This window comes from Symphodus melops (assembly GCF_947650265.1).
Source record: "Symphodus melops genome assembly, chromosome: 3".
NCBI lineage: Eukaryota > Metazoa > Chordata > Actinopteri > Labriformes > Labridae > Symphodus > Symphodus melops.
In genome coordinates this window covers 16,358,914-16,380,932 of record NC_136693.1, presented here as the reverse complement: position 1 = coordinate 16,380,932, position 22,019 = coordinate 16,358,914, and the positions used below count along the sequence as shown (strand labels likewise).

The 22,019-nt window shown below is 37.7% G+C and overlaps 1 protein-coding gene across 1 annotated transcript; it reads right to left on the bottom strand.

Moving 5' to 3' along the window:
* Positions 1–28: 28 nt before the first annotated feature.
* Positions 29–22,019, bottom strand: slc12a4 (solute carrier family 12 member 4). Its single transcript, XM_079340039.1, has 24 exons — positions 21,797–22,019; positions 11,024–11,121; positions 10,801–10,932; positions 10,298–10,444; positions 9,916–9,970; positions 9,508–9,638; positions 9,140–9,381; positions 8,611–8,825; positions 8,159–8,323; positions 7,755–7,853; positions 7,553–7,610; positions 7,263–7,437; positions 6,909–7,027; positions 6,654–6,752; positions 6,317–6,436; positions 6,035–6,139; positions 4,930–5,098; positions 4,403–4,598; positions 4,090–4,259; positions 2,730–2,861; positions 2,427–2,534; positions 2,042–2,229; positions 1,754–1,887; positions 29–1,635 (listed from the first exon to the last, which is right to left on the bottom strand). The coding sequence occupies exons 1-24, from the start codon at positions 21,930–21,932 to the stop codon at positions 1,544–1,546; spliced, it is 3,285 nt and encodes a 1,094-aa protein (XP_079196165.1). The 5' UTR covers positions 21,933–22,019; the 3' UTR covers positions 29–1,543.

Below are 22,019 nucleotides of genomic sequence, written 5' to 3'. Positions count from 1 at the left end.
CAGAGCTTAAAAAATGCACAGGAAGCCATTTATCAGCAGATGTTTTATTTTATCTTACTGCAAGATAAGATATTATACATTTTACAAAACATCATGTTCATTTTAGTGTTACTTAAACTTCACTTTGTCCAAAAATACTCCCTTTGTTTTTTCTTATCTTTATATTGGCACATTTACTTAGGTAAGCTCACTTCAACATTAATATCGAAATAATATGCATCATTTTCCTAATCAAATTGATTTAATATCATTTTCAAAAATGAAAATACAGCTAACATGAAATTTTCTTTGAAAGACTGTACCGTTCCACAGTTTTGATTTACAAAATGTTACAAAGTACAAAAATCCGCTCAAATCTTTGCTGTTCTGAAAAAATATGTCAAGGGAAGATTTTTTTTGAAAAGTGTGATAAGTAGGCCTTCTGGTATTTAATATTTGACCAATGTTATGGAGTTATCCAATAACATACAAAACACTGCTGCCAAGCCGATTGATAAGTTTACACTGAAATTCTCAACACTGTGCTAGGCTGAAACACTGATAACACTTAGCTTATCAGAAAAAAAAAGAGCAAAAGAAACAAAACTCCTGTTGATAAGATCAGGATAATTGAATTTGTTTTGAAACACCTGTCGTAACGTTTGTTTGTCTATAGCATTACAGAAGTGCAACGGGTGTATCTGTTTACAGTAGGACCACACACACTCGGGGGAGTTATGCTGAGTGAAATAACTTGCATTTAGGGTGAAAACAGTGGACACCAACTATAAAGTTCCTGTAGAACGGTGATAAAAATGTGCATTCATTGTATTGCTTTTGCAGAAAATCCAAAATGCATTGCAAGGATCTAAATTATAGCCATTTCTGTACGGATGAGATTTTTTTGGTTTGCAAAAAACAGTGTATCAGCATTCATTCACTTACTTTTTTCCTGCCAGGAATGCAAAAATCAGTCAAAAAATCATAAATAATAACTTTAAAAACTCTCCTGTTCAATGTTGTGCTTGTTAGCCTGTCATGCTATCAGCAGTTTGGCTTTCACAGCTGACAACAGGCTGAGAATGTAAATAAAAAATCAATAACTTTGTACTTCTGAAAGTCAGTCTCAATCAGTGTTACACGCTTCTTCTTTTGTAACACTATTTTTGCCTCAGTGGGGAAACGTGAGAAAATAAATAAATAAATAGAAATCCAAGAGCTGATAGAAGAAAAAAAATATGGCACCTATAAAAATCTGTGACCTTATAAATAATACACTCCAAAGTTTGACACTGTGGCCTTGATTTCAAAAGGACAAAAGTAACAACTTTTTGCTGAGCTGTGGTCTGATAGCTGGATATGTACACCAATGTTTTTCATAATTCCACAATAGAATAAACATATTTTGAACTCAAAAGTCCAAACTTGACAATAAAAGCATTACATTGATGCCTCCACCCAGAACCATCTGAAAGCAGAGTTGAGGTGCTGCCTCCTGTGTAGGGCTGGAATGTATTCTGATGATGCACATCCTCCGAGTAGCAGCTAAGCAGCTAATAACAGGTCATGAGTAAATAGTAATAACCTCCCGACCTCCTCCTCTCACCAGCAGCACTCTTTCCAGACCTTCAGTCAACACCTCCAGAAATTCCATGTCTGAGGTAGAAGTTAAAGGAGTAAAACAAAAACAGGAGAACAGCCTAAACACAGTTTTTTTTCTCACTTAGTGCATGATCCACAGCCCCTCTTGTACAATCCTATTTGGAAAGGATACAGTTTTCGTCCCCATCAGCATTTCGAGGTGGTCCTGGCATGTTGAGCAGCACTAATCGAGCATCATGGGACCTGTTGACTATTACCTCGTTCAGCTTCACAGCTGTGTGCATCCGCCGCACATTGGACTGATCCCTGGTGTGAAGCAAGAAATGGAGACACAAAATGGCAAAAAAAAAATTTGCTCAGATAATAATTATTTATTATTAATTATTTCAGATAAGCTTGCACTTCAGTAAACCCCCCAAAAATATAGAAGTTGAGAAAAAAGCTTTAAGACTTGACTCACGGTTTGAGGCTCATCAGTTCTCTGAAGTTCTCGGGTGCATTGTTCCTGTTCCTCCTCTCTGCCTCGCACTTCTCTCTCGTCCATGTCATCTGTACCTTCTCTGGAGGAGCCTCCACCACTTCCTCCTCCTCGTCTGAGTAGAGACTTCCCATCCGCACCAAAGAGTGTCTGTCCTTTACTAACTGTGCCTGTAAGGGCCAGGGCATTATTATAAAGCTTTGGGTGTAAACAACTACTAACACAATTGGACAACTTTAGACAAATAATTGTTAAAGTTGAACACCAAAACATATGCAGTTTCTTTATTTAATTGTTTTATCATACATGGGTTTAATATTGTATTTAATTTATTACATTTCAAAATTATAACCATACACAGACATACTTCTCTTTGCCTTTCTGCACTGGAAAGCCTCATCTGCCTCAACATCTGGGACCTCTGCTCCATCATTAATGTTCTCTCATAGGTGTATGCTGAAATGTCACTGTTGTGCTAAAGTACAATGAAGGGGGAAAAAAAAATTGTTTCACCCAAATGAAACATTTTTGTAATTTGGCTCAAGGCAAGCAATGTGCTTTTTTAAGAAGCAATTTGGTTACACTTTCAGTTTTTCCTTGTTTCAGCATCTAGTCAGAACTTGTAGTCTTTAATGTTGCTTGGTTTGGTATGTGTTAAAGTGGTTCTCACCATCTCCACCACCTCCACCTCAGCCTCTATTCTCAGCTGGTAAAGAAAGGTGGCCAGATCTTTCTTCATCTGGATGCTATTATCATCCATCTGGGCTACAGTGAAGATGCGCATCTTGCATTTTCTCCAAACCTGAAATGCAAATATACCATCATCACTTGTGTAACATAAAGTGTAATAAACAATACTTAGAGAAAGTATCTTACAAAAAACACAAGAAAATTACTAAATGATGTCATTCGAATAGGAATAATCGCGTGGTTGATTTGTTTTGATTGTCCTCTTTTCCTTGTCCTCTTTTTTCATTTGACTTGTTTTACACTAACTTAAATATGTGTTCAACACTTTAACACTCAAACTACCAAGGCAGTAATTTTGACTGTTATAAAAATTTGAAACGTCATGACTTTGTTTTAAAAAACCTATGTACCGATAGGACCCTGACTTTTCCTAAATGTGTGTATATTTCATTCTAACATTTTTTTATCATTAAAATTTCAAAACACAAATTCAGATATGAGTAAAACTACCTCGAACTACCATTAGCAGTCAAATTGACTGCATTCTTTTTACTGGGGGTGTCATTTGCTATATCTATATATTTTTATTGATAATCCAAATTATATACACATTATGTTTAAGCAGTCAAAATAACTGACTGAGTGTTAATGGTTTATTAATGGTTTAAAAATTCTTTAGAGTTTATTAATGGTTTATAAATGGTTTATTAATAGTTTATTGATAGTTTAATAACAGTTTATAAATTGTTTATGAATGGTTTACAAATGTTTATTAATAGTTTATTAATGGTTTATAAATGGTTTATTAATGGTTTATAAATGTCTATAAATGGTTGAATAGTTTATTAATGGTTTATTAATGGTTTATAAATGTTTATTAATCGTTTATTAATGGTTTAATAATAGTTTATTAATGGTCTATAAATGGTTTATTAATGGTTTATAAATGGTTTATTAATAGTTTATTGATGGTTTATTAATGGCTTATAAATGGTCTATAAATGGTTTATTAATGGTTTATAAATGTCTATAAATGGTTTATTAATGGTTTATTAATGGTTTTGTAAATGTTTTATTAATGTTTTATAAATGGTCTATAAATGGTTTATTAATGGTTTATTAATGGTTTATTAATGGTTTATTAATTGTTTATTATTGGTTCATAAATGGTTCAAAATGACTGCTATGGTAGTTCTAGTAGGTGCGGAATTCTGGTAGACCGAGTGTGAAAACACTGTAAAACAGCCTTCAACGATTTGTGTCACCCGGTATCAAACATAGCAAGGGTAAATCTTCAGTATTGAAGATTAAGTAGTTTAAGAGAATAAAACTCATCCCACTTTGTGCTGTTTGAGCAGGAAAGGCAGCAACATTAGCATTCCCCCATCATGGACGATCCACCACACATCAATGTTGCCATCTGTGAAGCGTTCATGGTTGCTTGGGTAGAAGGAAACATTTTTAGGAACCATCAGCGCGAGCTGGGCAGCTGTGGTACAGCGGACGGTGTCTGAGTAAAGAGGATCACAAGGTGGCATGAACATATACTATACCAAATACATTTATTTAGCCACACCTGGCATTCTCTACAGATCAATTTAAATGTACTGCAAGTGCTTAATGGTGCTTTTAAGAGTCCAGTGTGATTCTTACTGATGAAAGTCTTCCAGGCTCGGGGGTCTTCACTCTGTCTCCAGCCATACGGCCAGCCCATCACAACAGTGTTGTGCTGCATTCCCCCAAGACCACAGGACTGGATCAGATGGACAACACCCTCCCGCACCTTAGCTGCCACCACAACCTGGCAGAAACCCTTGACCCTCTCAATCTCCATCATATTCTTAATGGCCTGGCATAAAAAAAGGGAAATTAGAAATTAAATCTGCCATATTAGGAAGAAATCAGACAGACAGACAGACAGACAGACAGACAGACAGACAGACAGACAGACATCTGTATATCTATAGTATATAGATTATAGATATAGATTTATACAAGCACTGAGCTTGTAATGAATGACTTTGAATGACTGATATTGAAGCATACTTTCCTTTCACTGTGCTTTGCAAATCACAAAGGAGACTAGTTGTAACAATAAGTTCTATCACTGTCAGCAGTACAGCACAAAGGAGAATAGTATAGAGCATGTACAGTGTCCCCACACCCTTTCTAGTATTTACCTGTTCAGCTGCCTGCATTTCACCGTAACTATCCAGGAAGTTGCCCTGCAGGACGGAGCCCACGATGGTCAAACCCTTTCCTGCCTTCAGCTGCGAAGCAAAGGTAAGCAGGCGAGGGTATTTTACATGGAGGTCCTCATCCAGCTTCAACAGCACCAACAGCTGAGGTCTGTAGTGTACAAAGATAATCAATGACAGACAAAGGACTGGATTAAATCTGTGCACACCTGTTAAAAGACTGTGACTATATCAGATGGAAAAGTTCACTGGATGAAGCAGTATAGTTACTTATACATTGAATAAAACCAATGCGTATATAACATTGGAACATTTAACTGTAAACCAGGTCCTTAAAACATATTGAATTATAATCATAAAGCATGCTTCTCTCCAAGCTACCTTGTATACATCTTATTGACAGGCTAAATTTTCCACCTGAAAGTTCATTTAACAGAATTTTGCATGAGCTGCAAAAAAGGAAGTTCAGTGTATCTGTGGTGGCTTATCACATAGCAAAAGAGATGAACCAGAAACTGTCAGGAAATGCAAAACAACCAAGCTTCAAATGAAACATGTCACATCTTCCTAAAAGGGATTTGCGTAGATACATCATTATTGTGTGTGTGTGTGTGTGTGTGTGTGTGTGTGTGTGTGTGTGTGTGTGTGTGTGTGTGATATAAAGAAGAACTTATAGCATTTCTTTTGTTCAGAAGCATTATTCAAAGTGTTAAGGTTAATTTTATAGAGGTAGCTAGTTATATATAAAAGGTAGAGTATTGTGTTTGTCCAACAGGATGCCAAACAATGTTTTTAAGATGCATGATACAGGACTTTGGATAAAACCTGCAGCTTTTGACATGTGCTTTGTGACATTTTAAAGATGAAAGTGAACACATATTTAAGGTGGAAACATCAACTAAACTAAGCGTTTGTGTTTATTCTGTGAAAATGTGGGGTGTTTAAAGAAGCACCAATTATATTTTTACATTTCTCTCATAATCTGGAAACAGATTTGAAAAAATATTTTCATCATCGGGTACAATTTGATTTAACTCTACAAAGTTGTAATAGAATATGCATAGTCATCTTAAAAGTGTAGCTGCACCTCCAGTTCTTGGTGTGGGGTGGTCCGATCTCTAGCCTCAGTAAGGCATATCGAGCAGCGCTTAGGGACAGTCCTCTTATGCCGTCTCCCCACTCCTTCTCAGCTCTGTTGTTGTTTGCAACGGAAGAGACAATAGAAAAACATAGCTGAGAGACAGTTTAATAAACCAGCTGTCCAAAGGAATTCTCAACAGACATGCAACAATTAGACAGTGATGCAACCATCCTCCCCCCAAGAATGTACTGATCTTTTCACAGAAAAACTAATGTGTAGACGACATACCCCTGGTACTCAATGTACTTGTAGATCATCCCAGCAATGCCCATGGCTATGATCGCATAGTACCAGGAGGAGATGAACATTAAAGCCAGACACATACTCATGCCGAGGAAGGACAGAGCCCTGCAGGTGTGACATAAAGAGATTCACAGGAACTTTATTCATCGTTTTTGTCATGCATTGCATGCAATGTTTTTCATATACACATATGTAGCACACATCTTACAAGTGGTGGTTTGAGTGCATAAGACAGCCAAGCTGGTCTAAGTCAAATATGGCATGCACCTTATCCAGTCATATGTGATATAAATAAGCACAGTGGGAATACACCTGTACTCACCAGTGATAATATTTAAACCTTGGCCTCCAGTTGGGTGTGCGTAGAAGAGTCTGAACTGCACAGGCTAAGTTCACAAAAAGATAACACATCAAGAAGAACCTGTCGAATCAAAATAAACACATAAATTAAATTAACTCATATTATCCGCAGTGTTGTAAAATGGAACTAAGATATCTATGATATGTCTGAGAGAAGTTCATATATGGGTTGTTTGCGGTTATATCTTTTGGCAGGTTAGCTTGGATATAAGCTTACATGGAAAGGATGGGAGCCACCATATCCAGAGAGGCAATAAGAATGCCAAGTTCAGCTATAAGACCTGTCAGTAGTAGTGCCCAGGTTGGCTCTCCGTTTGTCTTTCCATGACCAAACACCTGCAACAAAAAAAAGAAATTCAATACCTTTACACAACAATATGCAAATCACTTACTGTTTGGTACTTTGACATATTCAAATGGGATTGTTGGTCCCCAAATATAGCTAAATGCAAATATTTCCATCACAGCATAACACATGGTCATTTCTGTCATTTCTGCCTTGGTGAAATTTGTTGTACAAAAGCTGTGATGTGACAAAATAATATACAATAAACACTGTGTGCTGACCTACCCTAAGGAAAGGAATGATGTTGTCCTTGGCAATGGCTTGGAGAAGACGTGGAGCCCCTGTTAGAGACTGCAGACCTGCCCCAACTGTAGAGAAGAAGGATCCAATGACAATGACCCACGGAGATGGCCAGGAGAGCGTTCCCACCACCAAGTTTTTTCTAACAGCGTCCCCAAACCTGCAGATACACACTCAAGTCATCTTTTTTTTTTTTGCAATAGTTGTATTTTACTTGCCTACAAATGTTAAAAAAAGATATTATGAATACTTTGCATTTACACAAAAGAACATACTTGTCCCTAAGGACTACTCCTTCAATACAAGACCCAAAGAGCACCACAGAGCTGAAATCTGAACAAGAGGTCAAGGAGCCTAAGGCAACGTATATTAGATCTGATTTCCTATTCTGCATAAAGAGGCAACATTGTGTGTGTGTGTGTGTGTGTGTGTGTGTGTGTGTGTGTGTGTGTGTGTGTGTGTCTTAAGTAAGGATACAAACAAGGGAAGTAGTAGTAATAGCCAAGATAGTCCCAACAGGGATAGACTTCTGAGCATCACGGAGATCCCCAGATCTGTTAGAGCCGGCCATGATACCTATAAGAACACACGGTACAGACAGCAGGTCAGATCCAAGAACATGAAAACAGTGTGACTATGCCCCCTACTGGCTGAATTAGGAGGTTTAAAGGCCCCTCTAATGTTGCATATAAAAAGAAATTTCACTGTGACTAATTTTACAAACATTCAGTTAGCTTCTGTTACAATCTGTGTTTATCATGTTACATGTGATCAACTAGTTGAATACTTGAATTTGCTGTCAAAATAATAACAATTACTGAATGAAAATCATGTATTTGCACCATAATGCCCATATGTATAGGTTAATGACATTATAATACCTGTGGCAGATGGGAAGAAGATTCCCACCAGTAGTGTGAAGGATGTAGCGATGTCAGCTGACACATACATGCCAAAGTTCTCCGCAGCACTGTGAGCATCTACTGACTGAAGAGTAGCTTTCTCTAAGATGTCACCTTTCTGCATGTAAGCCCCCCACATGTTTTCTAACAACAGAGAACATACATTACAAACCATTACTGAGACAATATCATTAATAAATAAAAACATAATCACAAAATACATTTTCTTCTGGAAAAGGTCTAAATAATCTTTGAATATCATGCTAAAATAAACAAATTGACCTTAAATGGACTAATATGTAATAAGGGTTTACAACTATAGTCTAAGTATAAACATAATGTTTTTAAAATTATATATTAATGTGGAACACTGAGAGGTTTTACCTATAACAAAATCCAATACATTTTACTTAAATCTCAGGTGAATTTACCTCTGATAATCCCGCTGCTCAATCCAGGGATGCCCTGTATTTCTGTCACATTGTTCTGGATGAAGTAGTCGTCACACTGAGCGCTACTCATGTTCCCAGGCAGACAGAACTTTTCCCACAGCTGACTGGGCACTGTGATGTTTCCTTTGAGCACAGTCTTAGCACACACATCAAATCGATCTCTCGCCAATGTCCTGTTTCCTAGCATGCAGATCCTAAAGCAATAACATACGCAGAAGAAAAAAATACAGTGTCATTTTCTAACATTTGGAACAGCCTCCACATCATCATCATTATGTATCTTCTTTGTCATCTTAAGCTACAGTAGAGTTAAGCCAGAAATATTTTCCCACACAAGATTGTTCTTGCCTTCAAAAATTAATATCAAACGACTTACTGTACATGTTTTAAAGGTGGCAGACACAACATATAATGACAAAAAGCAAAAAGACAAAGAACTAATAGTCTTACCCCCCCGGTAAGACTATTAGAATATGTCTGTTTTCGTAACCCTCCAATGCAGACTTACGGGAATTCGGGTGGGTGAGTCATGGATTTTATTGCTCCAGCATAGATGGAGACAATTGAGATAATGACACAGGCCAGGAAAAGAGAGGCCAGCTTGTTGACATATTTCACTCCTACAAAAACCACCACAGCCATCAAACTGAGGCAGATGGAGCCGTAGACTCGCATATTGTTCAGCATGGCACTGTCGCTCCCAGGGGGGTCTGTGGCATGAAAGATGGCTGCCTGGGGAACCAGATATTTCTGGGTAGGGGGAAAAACAACAACAGGACAGTTGCTACACACACAAATGCATATTTTACTACAGAAGTATGTTCAGGAGGTTTTTAAATGAGGGATAGATGATCACATTTTAGCAATAGCACTGACCAAGAATATTTCGATTGCCCCCAGTATGTACATGGCAGAAGCAAAGGTGGTGCCCAAGTAGAAACACAGTCCCACTGCTCCTCCAAACTCGGGGCCAAGAGAGCGGGAGATCATGAAGTATGCCCCTCCAGCTGCAACAGTAAAGTTACACATGCCGACACTTGAAGGTCTGCTAAATGCTGTGGACTCAACAGTAAATCTGTACTACCACCAAGTGGAAAAATATGTTATGGTAATACAACAGTTTGTATTGGAAAAAGTAACCAAAGTCCAACTATTAGAACAAATGCTTAATTTCCCAGTTGTACAATTATGTTCCAAAAATACTACGAAGAAAGATGTTTGTTGGATAATGTGTCTTAATATGTCTATATGGGCTAATTAAATATAGTGAAAGTGAAGTATTACCTGGAACAACACCATTGGTAGCAATAGCACTCATTGATATGGCTGTGAGCATTGTCTGTAAAGGAAAGAAGAAAACAGGACACACATAAAGATGGCAACTTGTTGCTGTTACATAACTGAAATTAAATAATGTACAGTATAGCTTTCTAAGGGAGCATATTCCTCGCAATGGAGAATACATTGTTGGCCAAGCAATGCAAAGACAGGAAACAGAACCCCCAAAAAGTGTTATTTTGTCTTAAACAACTGTAGCTGCTCATGCAACCACATGGATTTCATAAGCTTGTTTTGCAATAAAAATCTACAAGGTGGAAGGAACACAGCATCACAGAGAAAGTGTTTTATTGGAGAGTACACAATGTGAGTTTGTATGCATACTAACACATGAGCAGCACATGAGGACAATGAGCAGAGACTGCATGATGCCAGCCATCCCGACAATCCAGGTCAGTCGCAGGAAAAGAATGACACCAAAAATGTTCTGCAAACACGGCAAGTAGACTCCCATCAAAGTGCCCATGTTGGGAGACTGGTGGGGAGAAAGAGGGAGAGAGGGAGAGAAGGAGAGGGGGGAAAAGAGAGATAGGGATAGGAGGGGGGGATATTGACCATGACATTTCAGGAAACAAGTGAATTGATCATTAGTATTGACTGATGTACTTTTTAAAGGTCATCCAATCATGTTATCAGCCCTTTCCCTGTGTGCAGGTTTTACACAGCCACAGTAGGATGGCAGGGCATTCAAAAGCAGAGACAATCAGTCAGCAAGTCTTAATACTAAACTAGAACTTTAGCCAGTGGTGGAGGATAATGTTTCTTAATCTCAAAAGACATTCTGTGCTCATGATAGAAACAGTAAGGCACAGTAGCTCCTCCAGTCCTGACCTTGGGTGTCTTTCTACGAGAGGCCTGAGCACTTTCCTCCTCCTCATGCTCCTTGGCACCCTGTGTGATGTTGGTGTAGCTGACCAGGCGGCTGAGCAAAGAGGAAACCTTCGGCCTGATGTCCAGTTCTTCCTAAAGGAAGAGAGCAGGGATGAGGTTAAATGAATAAGTTAGGATTAAGTCTATTTGCTGACAGAAGTAATGTAAAGCAAAAACTATGGACCTCAAACAGAGCCAGGTTCCGGTCGTAGAAGTCATTCTTCTTGCTAGCAGCATCAGCACTGTTGAGAAATGGACTGTCCTCTTTATGGTTCCCATGTCCTGAGAGAGTAGGAAACAAAATGAAGGTTAATTTAAAAATATTAATAAACAGTTTTACTTCACCAATAGACATTTCATTTCTTGGCAATATATCAGGTTAATAATTTTCTTACAGATGTATAGGAGTAGAGGCTCTGTGCTAACGCATACAGTTTAGTTTAGTTCATTTCAGTTCAGACCTTTAGGCTACTGTTCCTAGAATGCAAATTTGATTTACAGCAAAAAAACACAACAGATAAAAAGACATAGGACAGGGCATCACAACCTGATGGAACACAAAAATGAAAAATAAAAAATGTCACAGTATGTTAAAAGTTTTACTGGAATGGTAGCAACATAAATAAAGTGCTGTTGTGCTGCTTAAAAGTGCAGTCAAGGATTAAAGAAGATTAAGAGCATTAATTACACGAGAACAAATAATGTGCAGGTTTTTATCTGTTGCTCTTGGCCCTGTCTAGTCTCTGACCAGGTAAGAGTATGGTTTCACTGATGTCACTGAGATACCTTTTATAACCCTTTAAGACCTGCAAAAATCATTCATGTCAAAGCAATGCTTGTTTTCATCTGAATCATATATTGAAATAAAGTTACAGTTTGATGTAAGAGGTTTATTACGCAAGGTTTGCATTAAGTTAAAGTGGTATGGACAAACATTTATTTCAAAGGGTCAAACATGTTACACGCACATTGTCAATAAGGCATAATGGTCAATGATGGAAAACAGAACTGGTTGAAATCTAAAACATTGTCATGCTAGTTACTTTTTTAGTGGCTTTTATCTGTAGTTTTATCTAGAATCATTACCAAAGAACTTATTTTATAAGTTTACATCATACATTTCTGACTCTTATAGTGAATCAATGTAGCAGTATACAATAAAATGTCAAATATAATTAATATAGCCAACTGCTAATGCCTTTAACTTGAGTAACCACACAAAGCAAACAGCACATTATTTAATCTTTAATAGGAATTCCAGTTTATCTATTTTCACCAGAATGCAGCCAGCTTTTATCTGTTTTTTAAATCATGTATATGTCTTATGAGTACGTTTAGGAGACACAGTTCATGCAGTGAAGGTGCAGTGAAAGGCCAAAGGCAGCAGAGACAAACAAACAAGAGTCCATGTAATATGCAGGCACTTAACAAGATTTTACTCTCATTAACTTCTGCTTTTGAAGAAAAGAATCACGCAGAGATGAGCACAGTGCCTGGAGCAATTACAGCACACAAAATAGCACCGCAAAATTATCACACACCAATTCATACTCTCAGGCAAGAACACACCTCATTACCCCAAAATTACCCAACCTTGGGTTATTAGAGCATGTAAACTTCATCAGCAGCATCTCAAATCAGAAAGTGACCCTGCAGCTCAAAGACTGTTAAAGTGGGATGAAACAATAAAAAAAACTCTAGTATATTCAAAATATCGCCGCTTTGTTGCAAGTGTTTCTGTTAAGCCTCCATGCTGGTATTCACTCACCTGTGTTCTGTGTCCCACTGCTGCTAGATTCACTGTGGGTGAGCATAGTTGTACGCTGTGTGTGCAGTCTGCAGCAGTGTACTCTGTGCTTTAGCTTGGGGAATAGTCGATTACTATCCGGGACACCCATGGTCACCCAGGGTGAAAACTCATTCAGGGGCCTGATCTAACACACGAAGCATGGTGAGGGGGATGAGAGGTGGGGCGTGGAGGGTACACAGTACTTGTAACTCAGTCACAAGCATATACATTCACAGACACACGTCTGCTGGAATAGGTAGAAGGTCCTTTGGATGGATTAAAGGTGTCTGAAAGAAGTGCAGTATTAAAAGATCTGCATGTGTAATGTTGTTGATAATGATGTTTACAGTGGATAAATCTAGATACATGTAAGACATGCCTATCATCCTACTTAGATATGACCCTTATATTATTTTTAAGAGATTACGGACATTACTTTGTGTTTTGATTTTGTAAATAATCAAAAATGAGCAATCCAATAAGCTCTGATCTCTTTGATGTATGGGCGGGGAGTTATATTTCTGAATTATAACAAGGCGTAAAACATGCAAAGGTAGAAGCATAATACCGAATTCCTGTTGGTATGCCTTTCCAACCTTGACGTCTACTCTTCTCAGCTGGATGGAACTCATGTTTGGGAAAAGAGCAAAAATGATGCCAACACTGTCCTCTAGTGTCCTCTTGCTGTCAATGATGTGTAATCAAATGACAGAGTCTTTGAAGAAATAGAGAAGGCAAACTAATGCAGGTTAGATGAAGACACTGATTTACCTGAAGGGATATCTAGCACTTTATTTGCACCATGCAAATTAATATCTAGCCTAATGCTAAACCTTAAAACTTCAAACTCTGGCCAGCAAGCTAAAAGTCACTTTAACTTTGATGTGAGGCAGTGGGGTCTCTTGTTAATAACTTGCGTAAAATGTCTTATTAAAAAGATTAAAGATTAACTGGCCTGTTATGTGAAGGTGCACAGGAGTCATGCTGTGTGCACTGAACAGCACCTAGGATTTATGGGAGCGTGTACCGGCATGTCACCTGGCACACGCTTAACACCACCCACAACCAAGAAGATCAAAGGCTGTTGGTGCTGTGAAGCCCAAACATTTACAAAAAGATGACTCAAGGTGAAGAATTTGAGCATACATGACTTTTCACTGAATAACTATGTGGAGACAAGCATTTTGGAAACTGCATCGGTGCTACTTCTTTGGTTATCGCCTTTAAATTGTTGCCCCAAACTGTGAGTCAGGAGTGTCTGAATGTCTGAAGAATCAATTCCAAGACAAAACACACTGCCAAGATTTTTTTTCATTTTCAGAGTGCAAAGTGCGTTTGGCTAAAAATCAATATTATACTTGTTCTTTTGTAGGCCAAAGGATTTCCAGACACTGGCTCCAGCAAAATGTTTATTTTACGGGCAATTTACAGGCTACGTGGGTGAAATACAATCATCGTCAATGCATATTTTCAAACAGAAACTACCCTGAGTGTTTGCTCTTTAAAGCTTATTAGAAATGGAATACAATTTTGGTTTCTATTAGCATCCTAGGGTTTTGAAAAAGCCTCTTTACTAAACTTCCTCTTTAATAACATTTAGGACTTAACACTGAAAGGCACAAGTCAGGCAGATTAGCCCACCCTGCACAACTGTGCACTTTGTGCAGCAAGCTGGCCAGTATGTTTTACGTAAAATATGTTTGAATAAAATGTTTTTTGTGCATTAAACGAGTACTTGTTTAACTGATAAACGAAAATGAAGTATGTGTATCTATTTTTCTATCTGCTTATATACAGTACACACTGCATGCTTTTGAAAGTTTGTAACAATGCCTCAGTCGGCTGGAACATTGCACTTTTGACTTTTAAAAGGCCTTAAAAAATATACTCTGCCCTCATTGAAAAAAATGTAAATGAACACCCATCATGAAAATGCAAACCTACAACAAGTCCTCTAACCTGTACAACCGTAGAGGTCGTCTGTCATGTAATACGACCCATAGGAGCGTTTCCTAAATTAGCGCCCCCTACCAGAGAACAGAGAAATGCCAGTAAATCGTCACCCGTCACACTGCTTGATGCGCTTACCAAGGTAAGTGGTAATTAACTATTCTTTTGGGAAAAAGTTAGCTAACTTGGACTTAGGTTAGGGTTAGGGGTCAAACGTCATTCGATGACGAACACACATTCACCGGATCGAGGTTATTTATACGTCCGCTAGAGGTTGCTGTATTACAGTCAATGGTTTAAACACGGCAGAGTTTTGTTTGCCGACGTAACACAGGAACTGACGATTCTTTCAACCAATCAACGGACTGCAGTGTTTAGCTCCACCTTTTTGGGTCGGCTCGACATTCTTAGCACCCCAACGGAAGTGTGACCGTCCCCAAAAAGTGGGACGGTATAGATCGGTTATTTGGGAATCTTTCCCGGGATTAGTCTATGGAAACGCAGCAAAATGCCCGCCATACCAAGACGAACCAGGCCAGACCACTCGGTCACCAATTCACATAATTAGCATATTTTCTGAATGTGTGAGTACCTAGAGGGAGCACAAACATGCAAAGGAAGAACATGCTAACTTCACACAGAAAGGCCTTGTTCAGTTAGGGATTTGAACCAGGAACCCTCTCGCTATGAGGCCATAGCACTTACCAACTGCACCTAATTTAACAATATTATTTTCATAAAACTAATAGAGATTAGTTAATCTCTATTAAACCTCATCACATTTCTCATCGGCAAGTTGTTTTTTTAAAGCCCAGTTGTGTCATAATGTACTTGCATTCTATACACATCATGTCACACAATTCCAGTGCAGGGATTGACAGTTTTGCCAATTTAATCAGGCGGATAATCTCAGTCACTCATTGTTTACATGTTAAATCATTTTGATTTTTGTGGGTACAGTATAGCTATTCCATGTGTATAGGACTACAAAGTAGTTGAACATGTTCTGTCATGTTGATCAGGAAAAATGAACTGGTAAATCAGATTATAAACTGTAACACTTTATAATCACCATCGTCTATTAGTTAATAGTTATTTACTGTTAACAAACAATGAAATGATAGTTAATGTTTTTTTAATGATTTGTATTGCTATAATATTAAGTTTATTGATGCACACATTATAACATTTTATACACTTTGTGAAGTGTTTGTTAATGAGGATTAGAAAACCTTGATGATGGTTTAAAAAACATCTATAAACATTACAGATACACATGGACAAGATATTTGTTAATGGTTTATAAATGTTTTATGAAGTATCTATTAACGTTATTTGGATGGTTATTGTAAAGTTGGAACGGAAGATTATAATCCCTTACTAATGCTTTATAAAGCATCTATAAACATGTTTTAGATAGCTAAATAATACTTTACTAATGGTTACTAGTTACGATTTTTTCCATGTCACCTGTCTTGAACACACTTGGATGTGATTGAGTGATCCCTTTATGTTAACTAGGGGTGGGACTTGATTTAAAAAATTAACTAATTAACTCAGGGCTTTCTAATTAATTAATGGAGATTATGGTGGATGAATGAATGCAATGCATGCAATTTTACTTCTTACCTTCTTAGTTTCAAAAAGCTGTTGGATCTTGTTTGAAATAGTTTTTCTGCACTGCAGTTGTAAGGTTGGCTCATACGTTGCTATCTTTAGCACACTCTTAATTAAAAAAAATTCACAGCTGTAGAAGTATATTGGATATGGCGAATTATAAAGTGTGCCATCATTTGAGTTAATGTTTAGTTTTTCAAATCAAATCTCTTCAGGGTTAAAAGTGTTTTTTCTTATCACAGGCCGACCATGCATCGACCATGCTTCTTCTCAGTGGGAAATGTACAATATAAGTTGTTAAATGAATTGATCATTCAGTTCATCTTAATGTAATAAATGTTCTCTTATTTTTGCAGCCTGCAGTCCCACAGAAATCATCAAGACAAGGGCATACAACAGTGGTATGAAGGTGGGGGCAGCATGTGCACAAGGTGGTGTGACAGAGTTGACCGTGAGGTCTAAAGCAGCAATCCCTGAGTTTGCCATAGCTTCCCCAGAAAGATTCAAGGAACTACTGGCAGCATACAGCAACAGAGAAAAGATAGCTGACTTTGTCAGCAAATATGAAGACATCATTCAAAATGATGCAGAAGTCAAGGCCAGAATTGATAAAAATAAAGCGCTGGGTAAGCTCATATACACCAAGAGGGAACCAAAGTATTCGTCTTTTTTCCAAGTATATTTCTTTGAAATGGTTATCTTGTAATAAAGAGTTTATTACTGATTTGTTTTCTTGACTTTTTTTTATCCCATCTTTCTCGTATCCCAAGCTGACTGCAATGTTGCTGGTCAACAATTAACTTAAAGGCTTGTAAAATATACAAATTAAGTGTTTTTAATACTATTATTGGTGTACAAAAAAATCATTTCTCTGTCATCTACATAACATTTAATGGGGTGCACAAAAAATGTATATATCGCTAAAACTATTTGGAACATCAGGTGCAACTTACCAGTTACTCACACATTTGTTTGCTTTGTTTTACAAAGCAATGATCCATTGACAAAGTAGAATTGACACCGGTTATAACTTTAGTCATCCTCATAATGTTTATATACCATGTATAAAGCAATTGTTAAAGTTTTCTAAACATCAATTCGACTTTAAAATGATCATCCAACTTTATGGATGCTCTACACAGTATTTATACATACATTTACACAGTATTATAAACATCTGTTCCAACTTTAAAATAACCATCCAGATAATAAATGGAGACGGTTTATAAACCATTTATTAATCATTAGTGAAGTATTATTTAGCTAACTAAAACATGTTTATAGATGCTTTATAAAGCATTAGTAAGGGATTATAATCTTCAATTCCAACCTTACAATAACCATCCAAATAACGTTAATAAATACTTCATAAAACATTATAAACCATTAACAAATATCTGATCCATGTGTATCTGTAATGTTTATAGATGTTTTTTAAACCAAGAACTAATTCTTTGTTAATCATTAACAAACACTATAAAGTGTATAAAATGAAAATGTGTGTATCAATAAACTGTTAATATTATAGCGTTACAAATCATAAAAACAAAAAAAATCATTAAAAAACATGAACTATGATTTCATTGTTTGTTAACAGTAAATAACTATTAAGTAAAGTTTAATTCATCGTTTTACCCTTTATGGTTATTGTTAAGTGTTACCATTTTAAGTTTATATTCCTGGGTATACATTAAATTTTATTTTCATTGTCACAAACTGGTTTTGGATTTATATACAGTTTCTTTCATCTCAATGTATTTTCTTTTTCCTCCATAGCTTGTAATGTTCCGGTGTAACAGGCCAAATCTTCTGTAATTGTGTTTAATCTGAAGAGAACAGAGGAATGCTAACCTGCTGAGTCCTGCAGCAAAACAAGTTAGCTTTGATGTGTGCTAATGACGAGAAAAGAATGACAACTTAGCCTTATCGCCTCAGGGCCTCAATGTGGGCGGGAAGAGGGACATCATACAGACCCTTGAGAAGATACATCAGCTGAATATGACTGCCAACTGGGTGAAGTGCTCAATGAAGTTGCTCTTCTCACAAATGTTTGCCTAGTATAAATGTTACAGCTAGGATCTTATACTCTACCTGCCATCACACGGTAGACTGCCTTGTATATGTACTGTACATATCATGTGCTGCGTGTTCATGTCATAAAAAGCACACTCGCGTGGAGGTTTCAAAGTCACACCGGGAAAAAAAGGCAGCGTGAAGAACAATACACAGCACAGCACAGCACCGACACACTTCATAATCAGTTAGTTAGAAAGCATCAGGGAGGGGAAAGCTTTTACATTGGGAAAATAACCATCTGATCTGCTCTGTAGTTCTATTATCACTTAGGTGTGAAAGCAGATGGAACAAAGATGGGAGATGATTGGATTGGAAATAGAGAATACTTTGAAGGAAGTTATGTGTTACAAACTAACTCATCAAAGTACCTTTAAATGTATACCACAGACTTCAACTTTGATAAGGGTTCATGCATATATGTTTGCATGATTGCGTATGTGCCTGTATTAGTTCCAACTCTGTCATCAGCTCCACATTCTGTGCTCCAGTTCAGTGTGTTTATCTGTTCTGAGCCATCTGTGTAGCATACCAGAGAGCCTGATGGGATGACCCCCTGTTCTCCTGCATTAGAGAGGGAACACATGGCAGCATTCTCCAAATGATCCACTCATGTTTATCAGGAATTTATTTTATTTTGGCCAAACAAACACAACATACTTTCAGTACATGGACTACTTGAATTTCCCTCGGGATCAATAAAGTATCTATCTATCTATCTATCTATCTATCTATCTATCACTCCTGTGTATTGTTCATGTATATTGTTGCCAAGTGTACAGTATACTTACACCCAGCAGATAAAGAGCAATTTCAGAATTCATTCATACCCAGGTTTTTGGCTACATTTTGACCCTCATATTTGATCACTATACAAGCTTGTGCTTGCTTTTCTGTTCATCAGCTAGTTTGTCTGCCATAAATTAAGCTTCAAACAGCTGCTATCATGTGGCTAGAAAGCAACACTGAGAGCCCAAGAGTATCAGGTTAATAAAACTGCAGCACTGAAATGCACTTCAGATTTGAGCTAAACCTCTGATAACTATTTTTTTTTTAATTTGATGCTTTACTTGATACTTGATAAGTGCAAGCTTCTTAAATTTCCTTTATGAGCTCGGTCTGCTGCCACCACGTGGCCATAATAATCTTTGTCAATATAAAACATGGGTTTTATTTTTATTTTTTTAAATTTTCAAATATTAACCAACTGAAGTGATTATGTTTCTGTAAGAAATGTTTCAGGTGTCAGAGGACATTAGAAGGGAATACATATTGTTATGTTTACTTTTTCTCAAATTAGAGAGTATTCTTTTTTTTTAAATGACATACAGATGAGGGAAAAAAGGAACAACCAGTTTGAAAAAAAAAAAGAGAAAACTATTTAACAATGATTTTGAGAAGCTTTGGTGCAAATGTTGTGTCCACCTAAGCTAGGGCAAGTTGTGATAAAAAATTAAAAAAAACACATATGCTCTTATATCTCAGGTAGAGAGAGGCAAACTCTGCAACAAACTTTCCATCCTGAGATGTTAGTGCTATATTTGAGGCTGGTTACTCTTACCCAGGAGAGCAACACAGTCACAATGACCACAGTGTGAGCAATGTGCTGGGCTCAACAGAGCCAAGTTCACAGGCTGGAACAGACTCTGCACTGTGTCACTTCCTCCATGCTACACACACGTCACACTGGAGTTTAGACACACAACATAGGCCTACAACCTCCAGGCAGCCCACTCCCATGATGAAATCATTGAGTATTCACACCTGTTTTTTGAGTGCTTCTACCACAGCACAGTAACCCACCCAAATGTTTCCTCCTTCAATCTGTCACAACTTTGTATAAAAAAGTAGGATAAATGTGAATTATTTACATTGTTACTCTTGATGCTGAAAATGTTTTAAAATGAATGCGTTAAGATAAATCTGATGATATGACTAAACAATTATCATCCTGTATGACATGGAAATGTCAACGCCACTTATTTAAAAAGCTGTGAGTTTACAGTTGCACCAAGTGTTTCAAACTTCATGGGACCTTACTTTTCTCCCTTTATTCCATTTCATTATTTACATAATGTAAACCTTTTTAAGTGTATAGTAATTTTTGCAGTTATGCACTAAGTTTAATGGTTGTTGTTCTCAGTCATCAGGAAGTCCCCCTCCTCGGTTGAGTTACGAAGAATTATGACAGCAGGAAGACGAGGGAGGCAGTACCAGGCTTGCCCTAAAACAAGTCCATAAAATTTGGAGGGTTATTTCAGGACATCTGCTTTTCCTTCCCCCTTTGTTATCATTACGTCAAAGTACAAAGTTCTGCTAAACAGCTTCCAAACCACTGCTTTTCTCCACACATTTGAAGCCCTGTTTCTTATGTATATTTGTATTCATTTCTGTTGTTAAAGAATGGCATTTGTCTGTACAGGGGAACGTCCATGCATTCCACAAATAAGCAGACAGCTTGGTCAACATGTTCTCAGATTCCTGTTTGCTACGGTTGAAATCTTATATCACCATATCTCTGTGGCTCTTTATGCACGGTGCACAATTTGTAGTGAATTGATATGTATGCATTCCCTACTTACACTCACTAAAAACTATGTCATCATCACATTTTCTTCTAATTTTATCAAGTTTTAAGAAGACGTATTTTCACTACGAGGTTGCAATGTGATATAAACGGATGGCCTGTCAGTATGGTTTTGGTGCCCAGCCTGGCATTCTGGGTGTGTGCTTCATTTGAAAGACCACACCCATGTGTGTCTTTTATTAAACAATTCTGTTCCCCCATCTGGTTCACTCCCTAAACCCACACACACAACAACCCTGTTCTCTCATAATCCCACAAGCACCTCTTCTCCCATTCTTTTCATTTGAGGACTACACCACCCCCCTCACCATCCTTATACAGTGGAGAAACAAATGAGTGACAGTGAAAGACAAGCTGAAGCAGAGAGGCGAGGAGGGACAAATCTGCCCGTGTGTTGTGGAGCAGCCAATCTCTCTGAAAGGAAATCCCTTCCCGGCACAAAGAGAGCTCCATCTTTTGTGCAAGGAAGCACTTGAGGCCTTTTCTTGTTGTGGTGCTACTGTCACCCCTCCCTTTACTCAATCCCACCCGCCGTTGTGCTTTCCCCCATGATTCTCACCCCCTTCAATGTTTCCCCTTTGTTACTCATCTGTTCCCTGATTTTATTTTGGAAGGACTCCAAAAGCCAGGGAATATAGTCTAAAATGTCAAGAGAAATGTTGCAACAACTTTGCTCCAAGTGAGCTGTCAAAAACATACCCGCCTGCTATAGGAAAACTGCTGTCTGGCGCTGGACAATTGCCATGGTAACCATACAACCAGCTGTTCAGAGCCTCTCGAGACAAAGTAAATCTTCCCCATGCTGTCCTGGTCCTACTCATAAACTTTGAAATTAAGGACACACTAATCAAATTGAAAACATGATCAAATGAGTATCTTTTTTTTTTCATGTTTCGTCCAAGCTATGAGATAAAGAGTTTTAAAAAAGTTTTGAGACTCACCATCAGAGCTGACAGTGTCATGATGATCAGGGTAGTCTTGCCCAGTGTCCCTGTAATCCACCCAGTTAATGCCCTCCAGACTGTCATAGTTGGACTGAGCTTGATCCTTCACAGGTACCACAGTGAAGTGAGGCATGTTTTCATCACTCTGCTCTGCGTCTCCGGCTCACCCTCAACATAGCAGGCTAGCTGTTAGCCTCAACCTCAGCTCAACTCCCACTAA

Excerpts from the sequence above, each read along its gene's own strand:
- slc12a4 (XM_079340039.1), bottom strand. The coding sequence starts at position 21,932 with ATGCCTCACTTCACTGTGGTACCTGTGAAGGATCAAGCTCAGTCCAAC. Across the intron at positions 11,122-21,796 it reads TGACACTGTCAGCTCTGATG|GACATGGGAACCATAAAGAG; the intron begins GTGAGTCTCAAA and ends CTACTCTCTCAG. Across the intron at positions 9,971-10,297 it reads TCCTCATGTGCTGCTCATGT|ACAATGCTCACAGCCATATC; the intron begins GTTAGTATGCAT and ends TTTCCTTTACAG.